The sequence below is a fragment of the Marmota monax genome, unplaced genomic scaffold (genome assembly GCF_021218885.2).
Source record: "Marmota monax isolate L192 unplaced genomic scaffold, Marmota_monax_Labrador192_F-V1.1 WCK01_AAM20220418_F8-fsc00202, whole genome shotgun sequence".
In the NCBI taxonomy this organism is placed as follows: domain Eukaryota; kingdom Metazoa; phylum Chordata; class Mammalia; order Rodentia; family Sciuridae; genus Marmota; species Marmota monax.
Genome location: NW_026695005.1, coordinates 2,804,960 through 2,828,519, shown reverse-complemented (window position 1 = coordinate 2,828,519; position 23,560 = coordinate 2,804,960). Strand labels below are relative to the sequence as shown.

General features: G+C 32.7%; 1 protein-coding gene across 1 annotated transcript; it reads right to left on the bottom strand.

Moving 5' to 3' along the window:
- Positions 1-1,139: 1,139 nt before the first annotated feature.
- Positions 1,140-22,848, bottom strand: Rgs21 (regulator of G protein signaling 21). The gene is made up of 4 exons (XM_046427560.1): positions 22,838-22,848; positions 18,607-18,683; positions 14,690-14,856; positions 1,140-1,343 (listed from the first exon to the last, which is right to left on the bottom strand). The coding sequence occupies exons 1-4, from the start codon at positions 22,846-22,848 to the stop codon at positions 1,140-1,142; spliced, it is 459 nt and encodes a 152-aa protein (XP_046283516.1).
- Between the last annotated feature and the right edge of the window lie 712 nt (positions 22,849-23,560).

Here is a 23,560-nt window from a genome sequence, read left to right as displayed (position 1 = left end):
TGTTTAAATGTTTATTTTCCATGATGAAGGGGAGGCAAAATTTTGTCTATCAAATGAATAGTTTGCGGAAACATGAAATAAGACATTCTATTTTTTCCTCAGCTTTTAAATGTTCAATCTCAAAATAGAAATAGCAATAAAGATAAATAAATTTGTGCAAATAAAATGGAAACATGCAAGATCTGTTGATTTTTTTATAGCTTCTCATATCAACAGGAAGTTATCCATACTCATATGGGACATTTATATAAATGAACAATTTTAGGAAAACCTTAAAATAAAAATTTAAAAATTTTACTTTTGTGAACAAGTCCCAGTGCCGAATGAGTGAATAGGTACTTAGCTTCACAATTGAATAAATAATGTTGCAGTTTTAAAATTTTTTGATTTGTAAATTAAAAACGTCATTTTTTAAAATTTAAGAATGGGCTACATTGTTCACCATACAAGGATTTGTCCATGTTCTTTATTGTACTTTTTTCTTTTATATTCCTATTAAAAAGAAAAAGTGAATATTCACTCTCAAACCTCTTTGCATACAAAAGCCTATATAATGCCATTAAATTGATCCAAGGAATGTATTTTGAAAAGCTTTGGCTCCTAGTGCTATTGGACATACCTGTAATTCCGCATACATTCTTATAATTCTTTTTAAGTACTTTGAGAGCCATAGATGTTTAGATGACCATTACATTATAAGAAATAGGTAAGAATAGTTGAAAGAAAACAAATTCACTAAATGGAAGGTTGTGTATTGGTCCAAAATTTCACTTTTTATAGAAGTGAGTTTTTTGAATAATGCAAATGGCATTTAAAACCATGGATATGGTGCTTAACAGACTCTTACTCTGCAACAGGCAGATATATAGTTTCTTGAAATTATAATGCCATAAAAGTATTATGATTTTAAAATATATTTATCATTATAAACTCTCTCTGCACTCTCTAGTAGGAGATTTTTAAGTACCTGATAAAATGACTAAGTTCTAAACAAATGACTTAGAAATTTAGGTTTGGTGCATAAAAATATTCTGTTGGAATAAAAATGTATTCTAAAGCCTAAAATAATTAGTATTGTGATCATACATTTGAAACATTTAGCCTTGAAATATAGTGACTAGGTTATCATTTTACCTTCTTCACAAGAAAGGGAGCCACTTTTTATGATTTCCAACCTGTTGGCTATTTACCAGTTTCTTATAAATCTCTGACTTTAGAAAGCGAGGAAAAGAATCCTTGGCCATGAGACTGTAGATTAATTTCTGAGCCTCATCAAAGCATTTGGTTGTTGGTTCAGCAATATTCTTTGAGATGAGGTCCCTGGTACTGAAGTCAATGTTAATCTGTGGAAAATAAGGTTGCATATCATTAGATTAGTTTAATCAAAGAATACATGGTTTGGACAGATGGTAGATACACATATTATTTGAATTTTTTTCCAAGCACAAAACTAATCTGATGCAAAACAGCAGAAAGGTCATGCGTTCATTTTCTGGAATGCAGAACACATGCTTGGTTTAATTATTTTCCTAGCTTCAGAGGGGGTGGCATTGACAGGAAACAAAGGTAAAGCCTTATTTTGAGATTCTCTTCTTTAAAAAGGCAAAATGAAAAAGCAAACAAGGTAGTTATTATTTAGATTTCTTTTCCTAGTTACCTTTTCTTTTTCTAGTACTTTGACCTAAATCCCTAAAATGTACTATCTGTAGGCAGAACTATAACTAGAATTTAGTAGGTTGAGTCCTACATTCCCAGTCCCTATGGCTCCCCTTACTGTTCCCCAAAACATCTCTTTTCCTTCCAATTTTTCTTTCTTTGTGTTTGAAAAAATGGACCAAATAATAGCCCCCTTTTCATTGACTCTCATACTATCCACAAAATGAATATACATGTATATATAAAATTGATATCTTTTTATATAAAATATTTTAAATATGTATCTATATCTATATATCTTCATCAAGGTTATCTGAGATTAATAGACTCAATAGACCATTGCAACACACTACTGACCTGCAAATATGTAAAATGCCCCAAACCTTGTGAAGATACTTTCCTAACTCTACATACATTCCAGGATATGTTCTCAAAAGCAGAAAATCTTTATCTAAGATAACTAATATAAGCCAAAACTATTCACAAGAACAGAGGAGATTTGAGATTTGAATGTCAAAATAAAATCTCCCCAAAGGCAGGTTCTGTGTCTTATTTATCATTCCATTTCCTAGCACTTAGCAGAGTACCTACTACATAATAAGAAATCAATAAATATTTTTGAATAGAACAATACATCTCTTGGGCAAAATGGGGAGATTATAAAAATGCTAAAATTTGGGGGTCTGGTAAAATAAAAAATGCTATAAAAGACTGTTTTATATGCTGCATTGAAATGTGGTTAAAGGAACTACAATCAATTCCCTCTGTAGCTACAAACTTGCTGTTTGTGATTGAAGAAATTTCTATAATTTCATCTTCAATTTCCATGGTTTAAAAGAACATGGTAAAAGAACCTATCTAAAGTATTTTAAAGGATTAAATCATATAAGTACTATAGAAATACTTAATCAGTCTATAAATAAGAAAAGGAGAAAGAAAAATTAATTAGAAAAGAGTCATCTGGAGTTCACTGTCTGCTTACAGATGTTTTCTTTCTTTAAGGATTTGAGGTACTCATGGATCCAAGAACACACCTGCACTTTTATTCCTTTAATCACCTTCTTAGGTCCTTCATTAATGCACCAGATAAAGTGTTGAAACTCCCTGAGAGGCCTCAAAACCTAGAATGAATTACCCCCTTCTTTATTCATGAAGATGATTCAAGGAAGTGGGAGGCTTTGAGATCATTATCAAACTGTCCTCTAACACTTATGATCTTGATGACCTAAGGAGAGTGAACTTTATATTTTTGAGCCTCTGCTTTCTCATCCTTAATATTAATATTTCATGAATCACTAAGATGTGATGACCAATCCATTTATTGGTACCACAAATATTTATGAGTATCTATTTGAGATTAAATGCCCTGCCTTTATTTGCAGGAAGAAAACCAGTAGTAACAAAACAAGTAGTAGTATTTTAGATTTAAAGTTGAAGGCTAAGAATAAGACAGTTCTCTAAGAATCTGAGGACTATCATTTCTGCAAATGCAGAGTCCTGATGCAAGAAAGAATTTAATTTCGAGAGCCACTGTGCCTTGATGGCTAGAGGGTAATGTGGGTGAAGGGAAGTCCTATGAAGTCCTATGGGGTGAAGGAGATCTAAGGCAGGACTTGCAGTGTGTCTGTGCTGTGGCAAGGTTTCCTTATTTTTCTACTGCATGCAATAGGAAGACATAAAAGTTCTGCTCAGTGAAGGAGGGTAATAACTTATGTAATGAACTTAGTACAGTGCTTCCTTCATAGTGAGAATCAATGAATAGTGGCTATTACCAGGAACTTGTAGTCATTTTTAAACATTTACTGCAGCCTTTTTTTATAAACCTATCTTGTGTTATGGAGACATGAAAAAATATGAAAATGAATAAATTTCTTCATTTAGATACATTGTTTGATTCTTTAATATAATAATCTGTGATTTAACTTTTATTTTCCCTAGTGACAAATATAGCAACTTAACATTTAGGTGCTCATCAGGGGAATTTACACTAAAAGCAAGACCAACATGTGCCAGCTATGCAGTGATAGCTATTATTATTATTATTATTATTATTATTATTATTATTATCATTATTTATTGTCATCAGGACTAACTACTTGCACTGACTACCTGCCCCCATTTCCTATTTAAAAAGTCCAAACCTGTGATTTTGGCATTCATGACTTCTACAATGTGATTCTAATGTATATAGTCATTTTCTTCTATGGGTACCATATATTCCTATCAAACTAGACACATTCATGTAGTTTTCTACTTTTGAACATTTTTCACACCTTTCTAGTCTAACTGAAAGTCATCCTTTTTCACATTAGTTTTTTACCCTCCCTAAGGCTGAATTATAATAATATATACCATGAGGAGTTTACTTGTGGATTTTTGTACTTTCTGACCTCTCAAAGGATTTTTGTGTTACTTAGATGATATTTACATTTTGAATATCTTTCCTTTCATGCCTCACACACTAAGGACTCAACAAATATATGCTGTATAAATCAGGTGAATGAATGGTTATATATTTGTTTAAAATAATTTTTAAATTTTAAAGAGAACTATTCATGTCAACATAATACTATTATTATTATTGAATTATATTCAACTTGAACTTCTCATTTACTCCTTTGGTTTTTCTGATAATGCCTGTTTTCCTACCAAGCAACTGCTGGTGTCAGCCATTGATAGCTAAATGATGAGCAGATACACTGTTCCCAGGAGATAATCAGTAGTTTTATGAAAATATGTCTTGGCAATTACACTTAATGCCAGTGACAAAATATCACACCCACATGTTTAGATAAATGTCATTATTTTTCTCTAAGTTGTTCAAGCTAGAAACATAGGAATCATCTCTGACACCTCTTTTATTAAATGTGTGTGTATGTGTTTAAAATTGTGCCTTTCATCTTGAAATTTCAGTGATATTTTTCAGATCAATCTTTTAAAAAATATTTTAGTTGTAGATGGACATGATATCTTTATTTATTTGTACGATTCTGAGAATCAAACCTAGTACCTCACACATGCTAGGCAAGTGCTCTACCACTGAGCCATAACCCCAGCCCTCGTATCAATTTATTTCTTCATTTGAGGCCTTTACAACTAACCTCTTTCTTAAACTATTAAATTTATCATTTCTCTGCTACCTCTTCTTACAACATCTTTCCTTTCTCAACACTGTGGACAGTTTTTCTACATTAATTTCACCAAAATATCACTTTTATCATATGACTGTTCAGTTGAAACCCATTATTTTCTGTGACATACAATGTAAATATTTTATTTTGGCTTTGAGAGTGTTCATACCCTACCTTTAGCATGTTCCCAAACCAATTCCTACTTGTTCTTACTGGTCCTCATAAAGCTGCTCTACTCTGTTTATAAAGTAAATCTTTCACCTTAAACTGTGGTTCATACTCTTTCATCATCTAAATTCCCTCTCACCTCAACTGTGCAAACTTTCCTCTTCCGAATGATTTATCTTGAGTTGAATATTCTCTAAGAAGCCTTACTTGATCACAGAAGAAAAGTCATTATAATTTTCTTGTCATTATATGTAATTTTGATTTCAAAATTTCAAGAAATTTGATTTCTTGCTTAAACAGATTTGGATACAAAAGCTTCTGTTAAAGTTAAGTATTTAATATGATTTTCACAGAAAGAAAACTTGTCACTACAAAGGCAATTTAATAGTTCTCAGGATGGATTCATCCTGTCTTTGGTTTACTATTGTTTCTCTGCTTCTTTTACTCTTATTCTCCACATCCCTCAAAATGTGAGCAGAACAGATATTCATTCTCCATGTTCGGTCCCAAGTCTTTTCCTTCTAGTTTTTCAGTTTGTTTGTTTTGTGTTTAGGAACATAGTGCTCTTTGATAGAAAAATATATTGAACAATAACCTTAATTCTAAAACAACCATAAGGATATCCAAAGATTATCTTAATCATAAAATAGTTAAGTTTTAAAAATTAAATATTAGTCCTAATGTGCTATCATCACAGGTTACCTTATATTAAATATATCACACATGTGACTGTAAGATGATTCAAAAGATTATCACCATATTTTTGGGAAAAAATCTATCTATATCTGAAAACTGGTCATTTTATTTTTACTCTTCTTGAGTTTATTCATTTGGTATGTTAATTGAGTAGGTGCTTAAGAATGGTGCTAGGATCTGAGATATAAAGATGATTAAGATGAAACATCAATCAAGAAGACAGATTTTGAAAAAGCAACCAAAGCGGGGGAAAAAGCTTTCTGGAAGAATAACTTTCCAAAGGAAGTGAGATTTTAAACTGATCTTTGTAGGAAATATTTAACAAAAGATTTGCTCATGAGATGGTGAACTAGAAGTCTGGTGAGTTTTGAGGGGAAGAAAGACAGGATTCAGTAGAGGCATGGAGGTTCTGGATACTGTAGGACCTTATAGGTCTTGTTAAGACATGTTGTCCTTATCTTGAGAGCTTTGAGGAGAATTTTAAATAAGTAAATAGTGTCAACACATATTTTTAAAAAATTCACTGGTTCCCAAGTTGTGGAATGACAGACAGGTTTGGATATAAGAAAGAAACATTAGGAAACTAATGCATTGGGTGGTAGTCACTTTGCAGGAATGAAGGGGACGATATGTGTTGCAAACATACTCAGAAAGTAGAGTAGATGGGACTTGCTATTTAATACTTATGAGCTGGGGCAATGGAGAAAATCTGTAAGGATGGCTGGATCTTAGAAATATTCTGAAGAATATAGGGCTGATAGATTGGATGTGGGGGTATGAGAGAAAGAGAAGAATCAGATGATGACCAATGGCCTAGGCAGAATAATGCAGAACAGAGTTGCATTAATAAAGATGGAGAAGACATGGAAAGAAAAATGTTTTGAACAGAAAGTCAGAAGTCAGCTTTCAATTTGTGGCAAATTTGAGGTGGCCTTTAAAGCTATAAGATTGAAGAAGATGACTGGGACAGTGAGTGTAAACTGAAAATGAATAAGGACTATCTCTGTTCATTATAGTACCCGTTAGCTTATGAGTAGGAACAGCAAAAGAAATAGTAAAGAGAGTCAGTAAGAGAGGAAATCCAGTCTAAGAAGCCAATTAAAGATATTTCCATTAAGAGAAGTGACAAATTTAGTTAAATGTTCCTTCCAAGTCAATTCTGGTAACTTATGGGATTGGTCCCTGTCTTCTTGACTCTCTAAAATTTCAGTAATGGGGGGGGAGTTAAAAGTTAGGATACTGACATCTATCTATCCATCAATCAATTAATCATCTACCTACCTATCTATCCCTCTGCTACAGTCACTCTGGGGAGCATATCCGTGAACTGAGTCTCTAACTTTGCACTAATCTCAAATGTGATGTTTGGTTCAGTTCAGCTACAAGGTACTTGGATAAATTTCTACCTCAAACAGTAAGACATATGAGATTATGAGCCTGGAATGTGCTGAAGGTGGGAAACTATCAGGAGGTGACCCTCTGACTTTCTCAGAAAGGCAGACTTCCCCACTGCTTGATCTAAGGCTTTCCTGAGCTGCTTGGGAGCTATTGGAATCCTTAAACTTTGCTGAACATCTCAGACTATTATGTTCTGAGCATTGGCTGAAGGTCAAGTCAATTAATGAAATAAAGTTTTACATGTATAAATGTATGCATGTATATACACACACATATGTACACACACATATATACACAAATATACACAAAAGTAAATAGACATAGATATAAAAAGATGCTTGTATTCTGTTTCGATACTCTTTTTAGTTTCCAGGACTTTGAAAAACATAATATTGTGTTAGTTTCTTTTTCAAAAGGGCATGAATTATCCTAGAAATCTGAGACCACCACACTGCCAATCTCAGAAAATAAGACACAGGATTGTTCTTCTTATGAAATGACAGCTGAGATGTCATCACAGCCATTTAGAGGCTTTTAAATCCTGTCAATTTTGAAAAGGCCTCAACACCGCTGATGCTGACAACAATCCATTGCATTAAAATGACTGCCTTCTGAATGATATTTGTGGTAGTTGTTTAAAAACATTTTTATTATAAAGATACAGAATAATTTAATACTCATGTGGTTTTGTTAACTGAAAGTTATGCAAGCCAAATTTCTTTCTTCTACACCAGCTTCTTAGAATTCTTCTGGCTTTCAACAAATAATTTTCGCAGGAGGAATACGTTTTAAAGTGTACCTGTTGGCTCTCCTGTGACCCTAAACTGTGCTTTATATATTTTTTACATAATTTGAATGAAAGGTTCTCAATTGTGCTCCCACATTCAAATTAGAGAGTCTTTCCTCATTTAGAATGTATAGTGTAGCAGGAGACGATCATTATGCAAAGGAGGTGTGTGCATGCATAAGTAAAACTCCTCACAACGATGGAGCAGGCAGCATCTTAGACCTCATTCACAATAGAGCTGAAAAATTACTATTCAAATTAAAGCCATCTATAATCATGTTTTTGGTTGCCTAATTCTGTTTAATCACCACTAACACTTCTAGTATTACTTCATTTTTGACATCATCAAAGGCAAATGAATGTCCTGAAATATGTTCTTAAAGGTGTCTATTAAAAATAGCAGTTTTGCAACATTTAGAGTAAATTCATCTCTGCGCAAAAACTTTATCTGTTTGTTATCATGGGGTTAGGTGACAGAAATAGATGACCCAAGCTGGAAGGTAGTGCTAATAACTTAAATTGGGCAAGAAAAATGAAAGAGATAGAATTACGAAGCACCTTGATTAATTAGACAAGTAGTCAGAGCAAAGAAGGGAATGAACAGAAACCAGATGCCTCTTTAATTTCTATGGCAATAAAGGAGATGGCATGTATAAAATCACAATGTATACAGATTGCTAAAATTAGCCGTATGCCAGCTACTGCTCTGCCAGAGCAGCTCAAGTGAAATCAGATTGACTGGTTTCCTTCACCAACCCCAACCTGCTGGTCCAAGGCTGAGTGGCCCAGAGACATAGGAAAGTTTGAAGAACACCTGAGCTTTTTGGTTTTGACTTGAAATGCAGAAATCATTTTTTTTTGAGGAACAAATGATACTATAGATTATTAGAAGAAGTATTTTGGACACTTGTTTCCTCCTAATGCCTAAACCTTGGCTTCATGGTCTAAGAAGTTAGAACAGATTAGAGTGTGACAAGAGGAAGAAGGCTTTTTAGAGAAAGGTAGAATTTATGTGACTTGAGAATTTTGTGCTTCGGCCACTAGCATAATCCTCAAGGTTTCCAGACTGTGTCATTAACACCAGGAAATAAGTAGTAGATCTAGGGAAAGGAATTCGAAACTAAAAAGCTGTATGGAATACCTCCCTCCCCATGGATCTTAATGACTACAGGGCTCATCACTTTATCTCTAAAGCTCAGTTCATTTTTCACCTGCAACATGTAGATGATTGTGATATTGTCCTAAGATACTGAATGTGATAATGAAATGAGATAGTCCACGTAAAAGCACTGTGCAGGTATTACAGTTTTTTAGTACTGTTTTTCTTTCTCTTCCTCCTTCCTTTCTTCCCTCTTCTCTCCCCCTCTTTCTTTTATCTCTCTCTCCCTTTTAAAGAGATCCTTTTATTTTCAAATGGAATCAATAAGAATGTAAAATATTTGGGATCCAGAAGGTGTAGCTTCCTTGATTTATGCTCTTGTTACCCAGTACTCAGCTTCTTTCACAACTGGGCTTGTCTTTCAGGCACTGGCTCGTCCTTTGCTAAATTTTTGTCAAGGTTTATTAATCACTTCTTCTGAGACATATTCCTTGTTCTCCTAGATTTAGGTTTCTCTGTCACAAATGCAACCTCGCTTTGTATTTTTCTATCACAATGCTCCTGACAGTTTATTGTGATATTTACTTATTTGGTACCAGGAATTGATTCTAGGAGCACTTAACCACTGAACCACATCTCAGTCCTTTTTATTTTGAGACGGGGTCTTGTCAAGTTGCTTAGAGTCTTGCTAAGTTGCTGAGGCTGGTTTTGAACTTGCAATCCTCCTGCCCCAGCCTCCCAAGTTGCTGGGATTACAGGCATGGGCCACCACGCCCACCATAAGTTTTATTTTTTTAAAAACTGGAATCTTCCCAACTAGAAGGTCAGTGACCCTGACCATCTTTTTTTCTCGGCTATGCCAGCACAGTATTTTGGAGATAATTGACAAAATAATCATTAATAAACAATTTAGAAACTGAATAATAAGCAAACTTGTTATATCTAGAGAAGATTACCATAGTTGAGCATGAACTCTGGGCTAGCAGTAACTTGTAGGACGGAGAATCCTAAGAACTTGAACACATTAAGGAAGTGAGTGGCATTTAAGAATGCAAAGGAAAAATATGAAAATGAAATAAAGCATACAAATTGGCATTACCAGTAAAAGCAGGAAATGTTTCTAAGTGCTGATTTTTATAGATTTCTCTCAACCAACAATTCAAATACCTATTTCTTCCTTGAAGTCTCAGTTTCAAATATAACCTTATTTAAAAGATCTCAATAACCTGTCTTACTACTGTTCCATCATTATATCCTTCCCAGATAGAAGACAATTTCATTCTTTTTTGCACTTAATCATTTATGGCTTTGCCATTTTCCTAGATCTAAAAATTTTATTTTTTAACCCAGTTAGATCAAAGTTTCTTCTGTGGCAAATCATAGTTTCTACTTATCTTCTTACATTTCCTTATTGAGAGCTGCCTAGTAAAACCACTGTGTTATGCTTACGTGTTTGTTATCTGTTTTTTTGCCCAGACTGAGCTTCCCTTTCATGGAGAGTTTTCTATCTTAGAAGGAAGTGAATAATAATTATAGAATAAGCCTTTATTGATGGTAAATGAAATATTAAGCCATAAATAACATTGCACCTCATTAAAAATTAAAGAAGTCAGGCACTGATATTAAAAGTGTCCTATACAGATCCATTAAGCTATCTTCTTTATGACCACAATTTTTTCTTTGTTATGAGTTATTATGTACTCATATTTAATACATCTTAGAATTAAACATTTTATACTACTTTTTGACTTGAGAGATTACCAACATAGTTGTTCCTAGTTGGTGATAATATGAAGTTGGATTTATAGATATATATTATTTTGGTGCTGGGGATTAAACCCAGACCCTGTACTTGCTAAGTACTTGCTCTACCGCTGAGATATGCTCCAGTCCCTGGATTTATATAATTTTGAAACACTACAAAGTGATGTTATTTGATATTATTTTCTAATCACACTAAATGACAATCAACATAAATTGTTTTCTTTTTAATGACATTTTCCATCATTTATGACCAATTTTCTTTTTAATGTAAAGGAACGAGGATATACATTATAAAATTTAAAATATGTCCATGTCTTATGTGAGTATGAAGATATTATTTTAAATTTTCTAAGATAAACATTTTCTGAAAACTAAGTAATACTATTTTCTTGAAAATTTCCAAATCCTATGAAATTAGTTCTCTAAGCTGAAGAAAGAATGAGTGCAAGTTTAAGAGTTCTAGTTTTCTTTGCAACTCCCGGGATCTTACTGTGTACAGAGGAGGGACACTTTAAAAAAACTAGATTGCTTAATTAACAATTTTCTCATTTTCTAGTCAATTAGTCAAAATACCTGGGTCACAGTAGATTTTTCCTACAGCTCCTGAACCTAACGAGGTACAATTAACTGTAACAGTTGCTTCCTCCCACCCCTTTTTTTTCTGAAGTTGTTTTATTAACATGTTGTTATGATATGTTTAGATTTCTACTTTTATGAAGTCATTTAAAGGTGCTTGTCTTCAAATGATCATAGAAGTTAACTAATGGCTGCTTTCATGTCTATAAACTTCAATAGTGCATATAGGGACTTTAAAGAAAAAAGAGATTACATTTAAAAAAAAACTGTTCTGGTTGATATAAACCCTGAACACATTATTTTGTTTTTCATTCTCATATCTTCTATGTGGATGGGTTTGTATACTTTTTTTAGATGAGGAAACCGAGGCTCAGAGAGGTGAAATAGCTTTATAGGAGATTATGTGCAAGTGAGGCGTCAGGATTTGAACGCAGGTCTAGGAATTGCTAAACTTCAGATTTTCTGCCATATCATAAAAATTCCCTAATATAAAAACCATAGAGAAGGTCATAGTATTAAGGAGAGGCCATAAATATAGTGAAATTATTAGTTCCTTTCTTAGAGATCTAAAAGTTCTATTTTGTGTTTAGTCTCTGCCTAGTAGGGCAAAAAACTGATAATCATAAAAATTCTCAGTCTATAAATAGGGGACATTTATTAGTAAGTTTAGTATAGTCCAATTGCAAACTGTCTAATTGTAATCAATTGAAAATTAAGTTATGCTAGCAATTTTATAGATAAGGCAGTAAAGATATAAGAAGTTAAAAAGGAAAGTAAATGAAATTTAATAGACTTTTGGATAACTTTGTCACAGTTTTTTATTTTAAGATTTTCTACTGATGAAATTGGTTATCATTTTGATTTTTTATTAAGAACAAGCTATACAATAATTGAATATAGAAAATGGGGACTATTTTACGTGAATTTCATCTTAATATTCTACTTATGAAAATCTTTGTATCTTCCAATCTTCATATCAAATTTATCATCTAATCATGTCAAGTCAGCCTATTAGATGAACTTAGAGTATTTGCCATCATGTCTTTATCTTCACTTTTTGCTTCCTTCCTAACCTCATAACCCCCTTCTCTGCTTGGGTTAGCAATATAAAAATACTTATGATTTATAGAACATGCTAGCGTGTCTTTTTACCTCGGTACTTAACCAGTGTACTCTCAGTCTGAAATATTCTTTCTTCATTTGCTCTCTTCATAAAACATGATCTGTTTTTCATGACCTTTCTTTTACCTGTGGGAACCATGCTATAAATCTGTCCTTCAACTCTCCAGGTAAAATTAATCACTCTTTTCCTAGTGCTAATAATGAATTTTAAATATGATTTTTTTAATCACATATTCCATTGTATTTTTGTCTTGTCTTATTGTCAATCTCTCCTTTTATTCTGTGACTTCTTTGTGGAGACAAACAAAACATCAGTTTAATGAATAAGCACATTAACAGCTGTGTTTTATCTCACATAAAACTGATAAACTGTAGAAAAATATTTCGAAGATTGCAATTGGTATAAAACATAGCAATCAATGCTCTTTAATAATTTGAATTAGAAACAATGAATAGTAAATAATAGGAAAGAGAATGTATATATGTGTGTATATGTAAAGACATGATTTGTTTCCAATAAATTTTGTCATATCTGACAGTCTATGTTTAGAGATTCTTCAAGGAGACAATTTATTACTTGAAAAGAAGCCATAATTTAATTATATTTTATTTACTTAAAATTAATTAGATGGGTGAAGTATAAAAACCTATAAAAAATTTATGTCCTAAAATAATAACTATATAACTATGCTATTTAATTAAATTATTACAGTGTGCATTTCCTTTGGAATGAAAGGTTAGAAAAATAAAAAAATAATTTCTTATATATTATAACTTTGAATTCGCCTGCAATTAAAATACTACATTTTTTATTAGAAGATTTTTTTTATACATGATATTTGATGATGCTTTTCCAAAGCAGCATTTGTTAATTTTAGATGGATTAATAAAGAAGAAAAAATGGCTTTCGAACTGATATCACAATATACAATAATTTCAGGGCTGGTTTCGAAGCCTTTTAGGGAATGGCACATTAATCAACTTGACAAAACTTACATACTACATTTTCAATTTTCCAGAATTATTTATTGATTTTTAGATGGTGACTCGGAAATGAATGTTGAAATAACTCTGCAGGAGTTCAAGTTCCTTTTCCACCATGAATTCCTGGCCGCGTTTCAGTGGTTCATGTTTGTTAATGACAAACTAGACCAATACAGTCTGCAGTAATTAATGTCCACCTTAAACTTGAACTACTGATATGATAACTTTATGCCCTAGATTTTATGAAGGTGTTTGCATTTCATCTCATCTATCCTTTGTCCCCAAAAGTACAGCCATCCTTCTCATACCATGAATCCTCATCCAGGGTCAGAAAATATGGCAGCTCTCACCTCTAAGGATCTGAGTATTTTATCTCTGAGGGAAAGATGACAGATCTCCTGAGTTTATGTGTAGTGCTTGAAGTTTAACATAGCTTCCTGTTTGCTTGCTGCTTATGCTTTAAATCTTTTTGCTTACATGATATCTTTGGCAAAGGATCTAAAGAAATTTAAAAATACAAATTGCTTAACCTGTTCAGTTAAGATGAAAAGAGTATCTGGAAATGTTTGATCATAGTATTGGTGCTGGAAATTAAGTCAAATATAAATAGGTTGTTTCACACATAAAATGCTTTTGGGGGCCTATTTTCTGAGTTGTCTAGGCTTCTGTTTAAGGCCCTCTCCATTTTTCTGATTTTTAAGTAGACAAGTGGGTCCTGATCATTGGGTACAATGCCTTACACTTTAGAATTTCACCATCAAAGAAATATAAGTAAACAACCCCTCCATTCGATAGTAAGATAGTATTACATGCCATAAAATGGACTTCTAAGATACTAAAAATTAAAAATTTTATACTGTTGGCTAGTGGGCAATTTTTAACTTTTGAAGAAAGTACTCAAAATGTTATGCCACATGGGCCTTTTAACTCCATGGTTCCCAAAAAGAAAAAAGAAACTTCACGGCAAGTCCAACAGCTTTTTAAAATGGGATATTTGTCATATTGACTTCAGCTGTTTAACTTGAGATATTTGACACTCTTTTTCGAAACCCTGTGTATGGTGCCATGGAGATAGAAATATTGGTCAAGCCTCATCTATACATAGTAAGTAGGTTTTGAGAAATGTTAGCTGAGTCGTTGAAAGACAGGATCATCATAAGGAACTTCCTTTGGTATCTACTGACATTTTCTATTTGAATACATAGCAATGATTTGATTACCCTTTAGATGGATTAAACTAATCTGCTTCTAATTGGCAGCAGATTTGTTAGGGGATGAAACTTCATTGTCCTGAAGTATTTCACTCACCTCTTTAGGGGCATCAGCTACAATGAATTCAGAATAAATTATCCTGGCTTTGGAAACAATTTTTTCAGCACTTTCTGTTTTCTTGAAGTCTTCACAGGCAAGCCAAAACTCAACATTTTCTTCACTGAACTCTGATTTTAGGAATGTTCGAAAAGCATCCAAACCAGCTATAAAATATATAAGAACTTTTGAATAATATGACATATAGCAATAATATGTGCAATATAAATACATTGTATTGAGCATTTATTGAGTATTCAGTGGCAAGTGTTTATCATCCCACTTAATATAACATTTGTATGTTTTGATTCCTAACTTTAGAAAAATTATTTTCAATCAGTTATCAGAGACATAAAATATTTATATATATTCCTTAAATTAACACCATTAACAAAGAAAATATGTACTTTTTCTTTCTACATCTGAAGAGAACAGTTATGTTAAAGAGCAGGTCTTAATGGTTACTTCACAGGAGACCCCATAGACTTTGCTTTTTAGACATACTGTCCTAAGTCAAGTCAACACTCTTATAGTAACTTTAGAGTAAGAATGACTGTGTCACTGTGAATTGATGACGAAACACAATTTGATAGTAAGATATTGTGTTGGTTTGGGCTTAAAGCAAAGGAGGCAATGTTGGTCTTTATTAGTGTGGGAAGAATAGATTGGACAAATATCTTTAAACCAAGAAAGTAACTAGTAAGGTATTTTGTGTGAATGCTCCTTCTTCTGTTTATTTGCTGATAGGTAATTTTTAATTCTGAGGCAAATGGTGGGGTTCTCCAACTTGCTTTAAGCACAATACTCATGATGCCTCCCAATCTCCCTCTCAGTACCTACGATGGTATTTTTCTCCTGCTTCTAGGTATACTCCTGTGCATGTATTTCTCTGGCAACTTTAGACTAAGAACTGCAAATAGGTCCATTTCTTTGCAGGTTAATTTCCTTCAACTTTGCTAGTATATGCATTTAAAAAAATTTAATAACCATAGTCACAGCTTGTGATCTATTATCCTTATATGTCTCTCCCAATTTCCAGCACCTTATCTCCAGCCAAATTTACATCCTTATTCCATGCTCCTATAGATATTTAAGTTTGGAAAAACCATTTTAGACCCTTATTCTCTGCTTTTTTTATCAAAATGTATCCCAAAATATTCCTTTTTGGTATATCCAGAGCTCAATTGAGAAGGCAACTCTTCTTAAATATTTTAGGGCCAAGTACAGTTAAGAATGTGCTATGAGTTAACAGGTTAGAACAATCTTATTCAGATCCCCTCTGTTGACCACAGTAAGCTAGTGTGTTAAAGTCATGTTATTCAGTATCATAGTTTTCATTCTTCTGAGGACTATCACCATTTCTCAGTGAGGATTTATAGCTCTCTGAAGAGAAAAATGTACATCAGAGCTTTTGTCACTCAAAGGAATTTGCCTTCCAAAACGTGGGTGGTTTTCTCCTTCACCTGACAGGAGGACCCCTTTGCATGTGCACAAAGCAATTCTTCTCTGCCTGCAGGCTGAGAGTTCATCCTTCAAGTTCCAATGTAGAGAAGAGGTTAAATTTTATGGAGAATCTGGGGATAGAAAAAGTTGACCAGAGAAAATAACTATATAATAAAAAAAGTTAATAGAAAGGGACTACACCAGTTTTTTATAGGTTGCTGCCATTAGGAAGCAAAAGGGAAGTTTAGCAAGAGAGAACAGAAAATATTTTTTTTCCAGAGCAATATTAAAGTGTCTAAAATCACTGGGTTAAAAATAGATTTAACATTTAAAAATTATTTGAAATAATGTTGGAATAAAAAAGTCATTGCAAAAGGTTCCAGATACCAATTAAAATTCTCAGCAGAAATATTGGAGAGTGTGGATGTCATTAATAAGTGAGCACTATATGAAAATTCAATTAACTACACATTGCTTGCACTTAAAAATATATCCAAGAAGCTTCTTTGACAAAAATTTAGATTATAAAAATCTTAGTAACACTCAATTAGAATTTTCTCTGAATGTGATCTAAACAATGATGCATTTGAGAGATCCAAACAGGATCTATGCTGAAAGTTATTTTATATAAAGAATAAAGTCTACTTTAATAATACTGAAAGAATCTTGTGAATTAATGCCTGGAAATATTTTATATGTGCATCATTGGGGCAGATGAAACTTTCTCCTTATGAGAATTATCTAAAGGTTTCTCTTTAGATGAGAGATGGGAAGTTAGAGATCAAGAAACTATTATTATTTTCTCCTGTTCTCCAGTTTTAATGAAGGGCTACTCTGAACTAACAATGTATTCTTTCTTACTTACAAGGCTTGGCTTAGCACAAAACAGAACAAAATAAGCAACTTAAATAACTGAAACGTGCTATTTATCTCTGTCTTGGACACAATACTTAAATGACCTACTTTTCCCTTCCATACATACAATTTGAATGTTCAAAAGATGTCAAATGATTTTGGAATAATGTGCTACATACAATTAAAATCATTACCTGAGGGTACCCTACAGGATGGATGGATTGGTGGGTGTTGAATGGAATAAGTCAACAATAGGGAGATAAAAATACAGTAAGGAAGGAATATGCCCAGTCTATGCACAGTGATTTTCAGGTTGACAAAAACAATTAGGAAACTTGATGAGTCCTCAGCCATTTCAAGTATTAAAAGCAAGTGTAGTTTGCTGTTTCTCTGGTATTATAAAGGCAAAATCAAATGACGAAAATTTGAACTTTCTACTCTTTAATGCATGAACTATAAAATCCTAGGGGATATGCAGATGGAAACATTTGCCTTCATCTCAAGGCTGCCTCTCCTTGCCTTGGTCTGTGGTACCTTTGGGTAGAATCCTTCTTGCCTGCAGCCTGCGGAGCAAGTCACAACCAGCAGAAACACTTTGACCAGGCTCTTAGCAAACCTGATCTGTCACATTCATTATAAACATAAGAGAAAAAGAAGCATTCAAAACTTCTAAAAATGCAATTTAATACCCATAACATCTTTAATGTGTGTTTAGTTGGATTCTGGGAGTTATGTTATTATTTCACACTATTTTAGGATTAAATTATTTAAGAATGATAGATTCAGAGTATCTAGATTCATGTAATTTAATCTAACATGTATGAATAAATAGCTGTGAAGAAATTATTCAGTTTCATCGTGTTTTGAACTTTTCAAATACCTCGGTTGTTTAAGTTAATTTAAAATGGAAATATCATTTGATTAGTACAAACAATATATCGTTATAATATTTTCTATATATGAGTTTATAGTGTCGTTTTCCCTCCCTCGGATGAGATAGAACTGCTGAAAAGCTGATTATGTATAACACAACAGAAGTTGTAGATACCTTTGTGACTATTTGGTATATACTTATTTCACATCAACAACTAGGATATTTTATTACTGGCCAAAATTATATTATTAAACCTCTTGTTAAATATAAATGAATATTCACACATATACATATTAAAATATACACATTTAAATGTTTTTGTATTTACTAAAAATAAGAATCACTTAGTTAAAATGTGTATTTTTAAAAACTTTATTTTAGCTAAAAATAAAGGGATTCATTTAAGTTTTAAAACTTTTTGATAGTTGGTTATGTTTTTTTCCACTGGTCCCAAAGACAGGCACTTGTTCTATACATCAAATGCTGATGAGGTAAAGAATTGGGAAACTTCTTATTTGTTGTTTGAACTTTTCCTTTTGTTTTAACATTTAGAGTTTCTATAAACTTATTTTAGACCCAAGTAAATTCCTTTTGGACTTTGACCTTGGGCCTTTGAATTTGTCACTTTTAGGAGTTTTATATACTTCAAATGTTGATCATATTTTATGCCTGCCAGTTTCAGAGTTTAATGATTAACATTTGACTATTGTATTTTTTTTAAAACCTATTATTAGTTGGATCTTACCTTGGTTGGCTAAAAGTGTGTCCATATTTTCAGACCACGCCATTGCTTCTGTGGCTGGTGACCTGTAGAAACAACATCTACCCTTGACAATAGCATTGTGATCTTTTTCTTCTGTAACCTATATTAATACTTGAGTTATATATATTTGTGGAACTACATTATTTAAAATGAGCTTTGTGCCATTAATCAAACAGCAAAAGGTCAACAAAAATCATATGTTTTTTCACAGTGGATAGTTATAGCAACAATGAAGTAGGATGTACATTGACAACAAGAAATTGTTTACTAATCTATTCATTTGTAAATTCTCATTTCTGAAAAAATACGAGAGCAATATTGGTGGAGTAATAGTGAATTTCTTCTTAACTATGATTAGAAATTTAGGTGGCATTACTCTGCTTTTTCCTTGAAAATTTCTTTTGATAACTATAATGAAGAACTTAAAAACTACTTTCCAAGTTTTCACAGTACACAAAACTATCCACTTAATAATTATGCACCTTGAAAAAGTTCAGAAAAATTTTTAAGATTTTTTAACATCTGATGATCTTAAAAAATATTTGAACATAGTATTTCCAGGATATTTGCCCCACACTGAGTCAGCCTTTACTTCTCCTTAGACTGATACAAGCTAAATAAATTCTAGATTGATTTATTTAAATCTAGGAATCTGTCAGGACAGAGTAATGTCTTTTCCAAAGCAGTCAAAAATTTATAGACTTAAGTTGTCTGAGGAAGGTATACTTTGGGGGATGTGATGTTGAAATAATAAATTAGGTTTAATATATAAACTTTTTGGAATGCAAATGCATCATTCCTCTTAATAAATAAAGGTCCTGATAAAATAAACCCCATCCACAGAAAGCATCTGTGGCCAGAAAAACAAACAAACGAACGAATGTGTTATATGGCTGTGATTTGAAAATGACTTAGTTATGGAAAGGGATGATCTAATTTAAAGTTTATATTAAAATGACTGACAAAATAGAAATAGTCTTGTATCTTGTCATCCTTATAAAACTGCATTTGCACATCAAGGTGACAATCACAGCCTATCACTTCTTAAAATTTGCTGCAGTTTTATAATTTTTGTGAGGACTGATCATGCTCCCTTCTGTTATTGCATTATTAGTTGTATTTTCAGAAAACAGGGAAGGACATGCAGAATAATGTGATTGGGAATTCATTTTTCTGTCTTTTATTACTTACATTTCCTATCTCAAATTTTCTTCCTCAGTTATGGACCACTGACTTTTCTTTCTCTCTCTTGGATTGCTAAATTCTGAGGACACAAGATTATCTGGGAGACCATTTTGAAATAGTGGTTTTTCATTGTAATGGAAATTTTTAAAGGTTTATATTGTTCAGTTCCCATCTTTCATAAATGGAGGATGAGACTAAATCCGAGATTTAGTTTTACATTGAAGAGCTTTTGTGCATTAGATAATCTGTTACTTGAATAAACTATGTTATATTTCATGTCTCTAAATATTAGGTTTTATAGGAATTCTAAAATCAAACGAACACTTGAAATGTACATGTTTAAAAAGTATTTAAAAAGCAGACTAAAATTTGGTGGTTAGTAGGGTATTCAAGTTAAAAGCATCTCAGTACCTGTGGAATATATGCTAATGCAGAGAGTAGATGGGAGCCTGTCCACATAGCACACCTGCTTTGAAAGAGGAGCAGATATCCAGGGAAATACTGAGAAATAGAATCTAAGCAAATTCATTCAAGGATGAACATCTATTTCCCCTGCTGTATGTCAGTTCTCTGATGATAGAACTAAATGTTATTACTAGCATTGGGAACAGTGTGCCTGGTCCGAGACATACTTGTTGAACATATTAAAAAACAAGCAATGAATGACTAAACCCCAAATAATGGCAGGTTTTAAACCTTCAAAGGAAGAGGGGCAATGGTTTTCAAGGTACTGGTAGATTACAATGATAAAAAGATTATTTAAAGGTATAGTTAATTGTATTAGCTTTCAAAGACCTAGCATGTTCTGAGAGAGGAAGACAAGAAATGATCTAATAGCATTCCTGAGGGGGAACAGGGTATGATGAACTTCACTCTCAACCCTGACCTATGTGAGGTGGATAGAAGGGACAACATCTAATGAAGAAGGTCTTGAGAAAGGCAGGTCCTGTAGGAAGAGCCAGGTGTTGGTTAAAAGAATAGTCCACAAAGACCTTTGTGGATGTAAAGTAGTCTTTTATAAAATGGAAGTGTTCAAATAAATGGTAGCCCTTCTTCTTATTGTCTTAATTAAGGTAAAGTAGTGAAAACAGAAAGAAGAAAACAAAATCTTGGAGATATAAACAGTTTATGACAAAAAGAAAACTGCTGTTTGGAGTTGCAGAGATATGCTAAAAGATTACAGATGTTCTATAGATACACGTATGGAACCTTACAGGCAACAGAATTAGAGCTGCTAGGATATTCTAGCATTAATTGGGGTCCACAAATGTCTATGTTGCTATAAAGGGTTACCCCTGCAGCTGTGTGACAATGCCTAGTACCCTCACCTCATTATTTGCTAACCTACTTCTCAGCCAGAAAGTTTATTCTTTATATACTTGATATGCTGAAAGGGTTGTAGGTAATGCAGCATTTACTTTTTAGAAATTAGGTGGCATGTAACCATTTTTAAGGAATAATCCTCATTTATTGCCATTTAATTTTTTTTAAATGTTGGGTTTCTTATATATTTTTAATTATGTGAAAGAGCAAATTATTGGTGTTTTTGAACAAATAGATTATAATAGCACTTTTTAAAATGCACAATGATCTATTAATGTTTACAATGTACACTTTTTTGTGCTAGCACATCACATAATTTACCTCATTTAATCTTGAAAATAGCAGTGTGTTTTATTCCCACATGTTTTGTGAGTAAAAAGGCTCAGAGGTGCTGGTAACTGGTACAAATCCCAGAGACAGTAATGGGGAGCTAGAATTTAATGGCGTGTGGGCTTATCACCCTAAATCTTCACACTTCTTTCTAAAACGACTCTGTGAATACATATATGCTTTTACCTTATTTATGTTTTGAAACATGTAATAAATATCTTGAAAGTGATTTTCCTGCAATAGAAATTTTATTACACTTCATATAACTGTTTGTTCTAAATAATAGTTTAATTGTGGTAATTGACTACCCAATAGCAAGTTTACATAAGATATTCTTAAGGCTTGTACATTGACAAATAAAAATCGAACATTTCTTAGGTTAGATATGAATGAGAAATATGATTTTGCGTTTTAAATAATGCAACTTAGAAATGTCGGGAAAGAAACCTATTGAATAAAAGTGAGAAGAAATAGAAGGCGGCTGGTTTAAAACTGTGGTGTCTTGGTTGATGTTTTTTTCCTTGATGTATGTTACCTAAAGTAAATGGACAGTATGTCATTTATTTTACTTTTTATTTGGAGTATAGTTATAATTTTAACAGAGGATTTGTGAGTACTTGCATGTTGTTTGTTTCCTCTAAAATTCTGATGCATAATGAGAGTAACTTTTTGAGTGTGTATGATTTGCCATGAAAATTCACTTTGTATTACAGAGCCAAAATTGCGCTTAGTATTTCATGGGGTTTTGGCTGATTTCCTTTCTGTTTTCTTCATTAAGCAAGTGCCATCAAGGCCAGCAGTACCCATATTATATGTCCAGAGAAGAGCCAGGCCAGATGGGAACTGCGTGAAAGCTACCAGTTATCTTGCTAATCGTGCCAGCTAGAACCAGTTGTATTGCATTAAAAATGTGGAATCCAACAACTTAGCTGTTCACACTCAATTAGCAGTGTGCTGGAGAATGGAAAATTCAAGCAAGGAGTCCATGTGCCCGAGGAAGTGACAGCTGCTTTCTTACCCAGCATTTAATATCCATGTAAAAGTTTCTCCATAAGTGTTGTGATAATGAATAATTTTTGCAAGGATTGTATACATGTCATGTCTCTAACTCATCTCATAATCTTGAAAAACACCATACAGAGACACTCAGTGGTCTTTTTCCACTTTATAACCTTTCTTTAAGCCTCACATTGTTGACATATTTTAGAAAAGAAGAAGAAATCAATAGAGAAAAGAAAAAAGAATAAATCAGGAGGTAAGACAACAATTAGCATATTTATCATAAATGAAGAAAAGGCAACATCTAGACCAATGGAGACTCAGTGTTTCATTTTTACATCTTCTGAGATAGAAATAGCTTTAAAGGGCAACTCACTTCACTGGCATTTTTCTTCCACTGTCTGACTGTCACAGATGATGCCGAATTTCTCTGACTGATCTTCAAGCTGAAGGTAATGCGACAGCAGGAACATTACAATTAGTATGCAAATACCTGTCCCCTGGGTTATAAACTGGCATTCTTTAAATCATGCTATTCTCAGCTTTTTTCATTTTGTTAACTTTTCACTGGTCAAAACAAACTTCTAAGTAACACATTTGAATCAACGTGACATTTCTCTGAGTCGCTATCAGAACAGACAAGTATTCCATTTGAAAATTTAATTATAGAAGTTCATATACATTCATTTACAAGACAACTGTTGTTCATATGAAATTCAGTGAATGTAAATATCAAAATATAGATTTAATGTCTATACATTTAGTATTCACCTTTGGTTTTTTAATTTGTAGAAAAGATCATTTTGTTTTCCTTTGCTCTTTGATTTTTGGGAAGTGGGAGGAAGGCTCTACTTCTAATATACTCAAACAACTATGATGAATGCTTAAGTATTTAAATCATGTTATATATGGGCTAAAATGTTCTACATTGAGTACTATATTCTGAAATTTCTGCAGTTTTTGTAGTATAATAGCACATATTTCCCTATGACTTTTAGCCAGGAATCTTAGGAAATTTTATGCCAATCTTTTTTCCTGCCATGTTGATGTTTAAGGTAATTATGATATATTTATTAAAACCAAGGCCATATACTGTTAT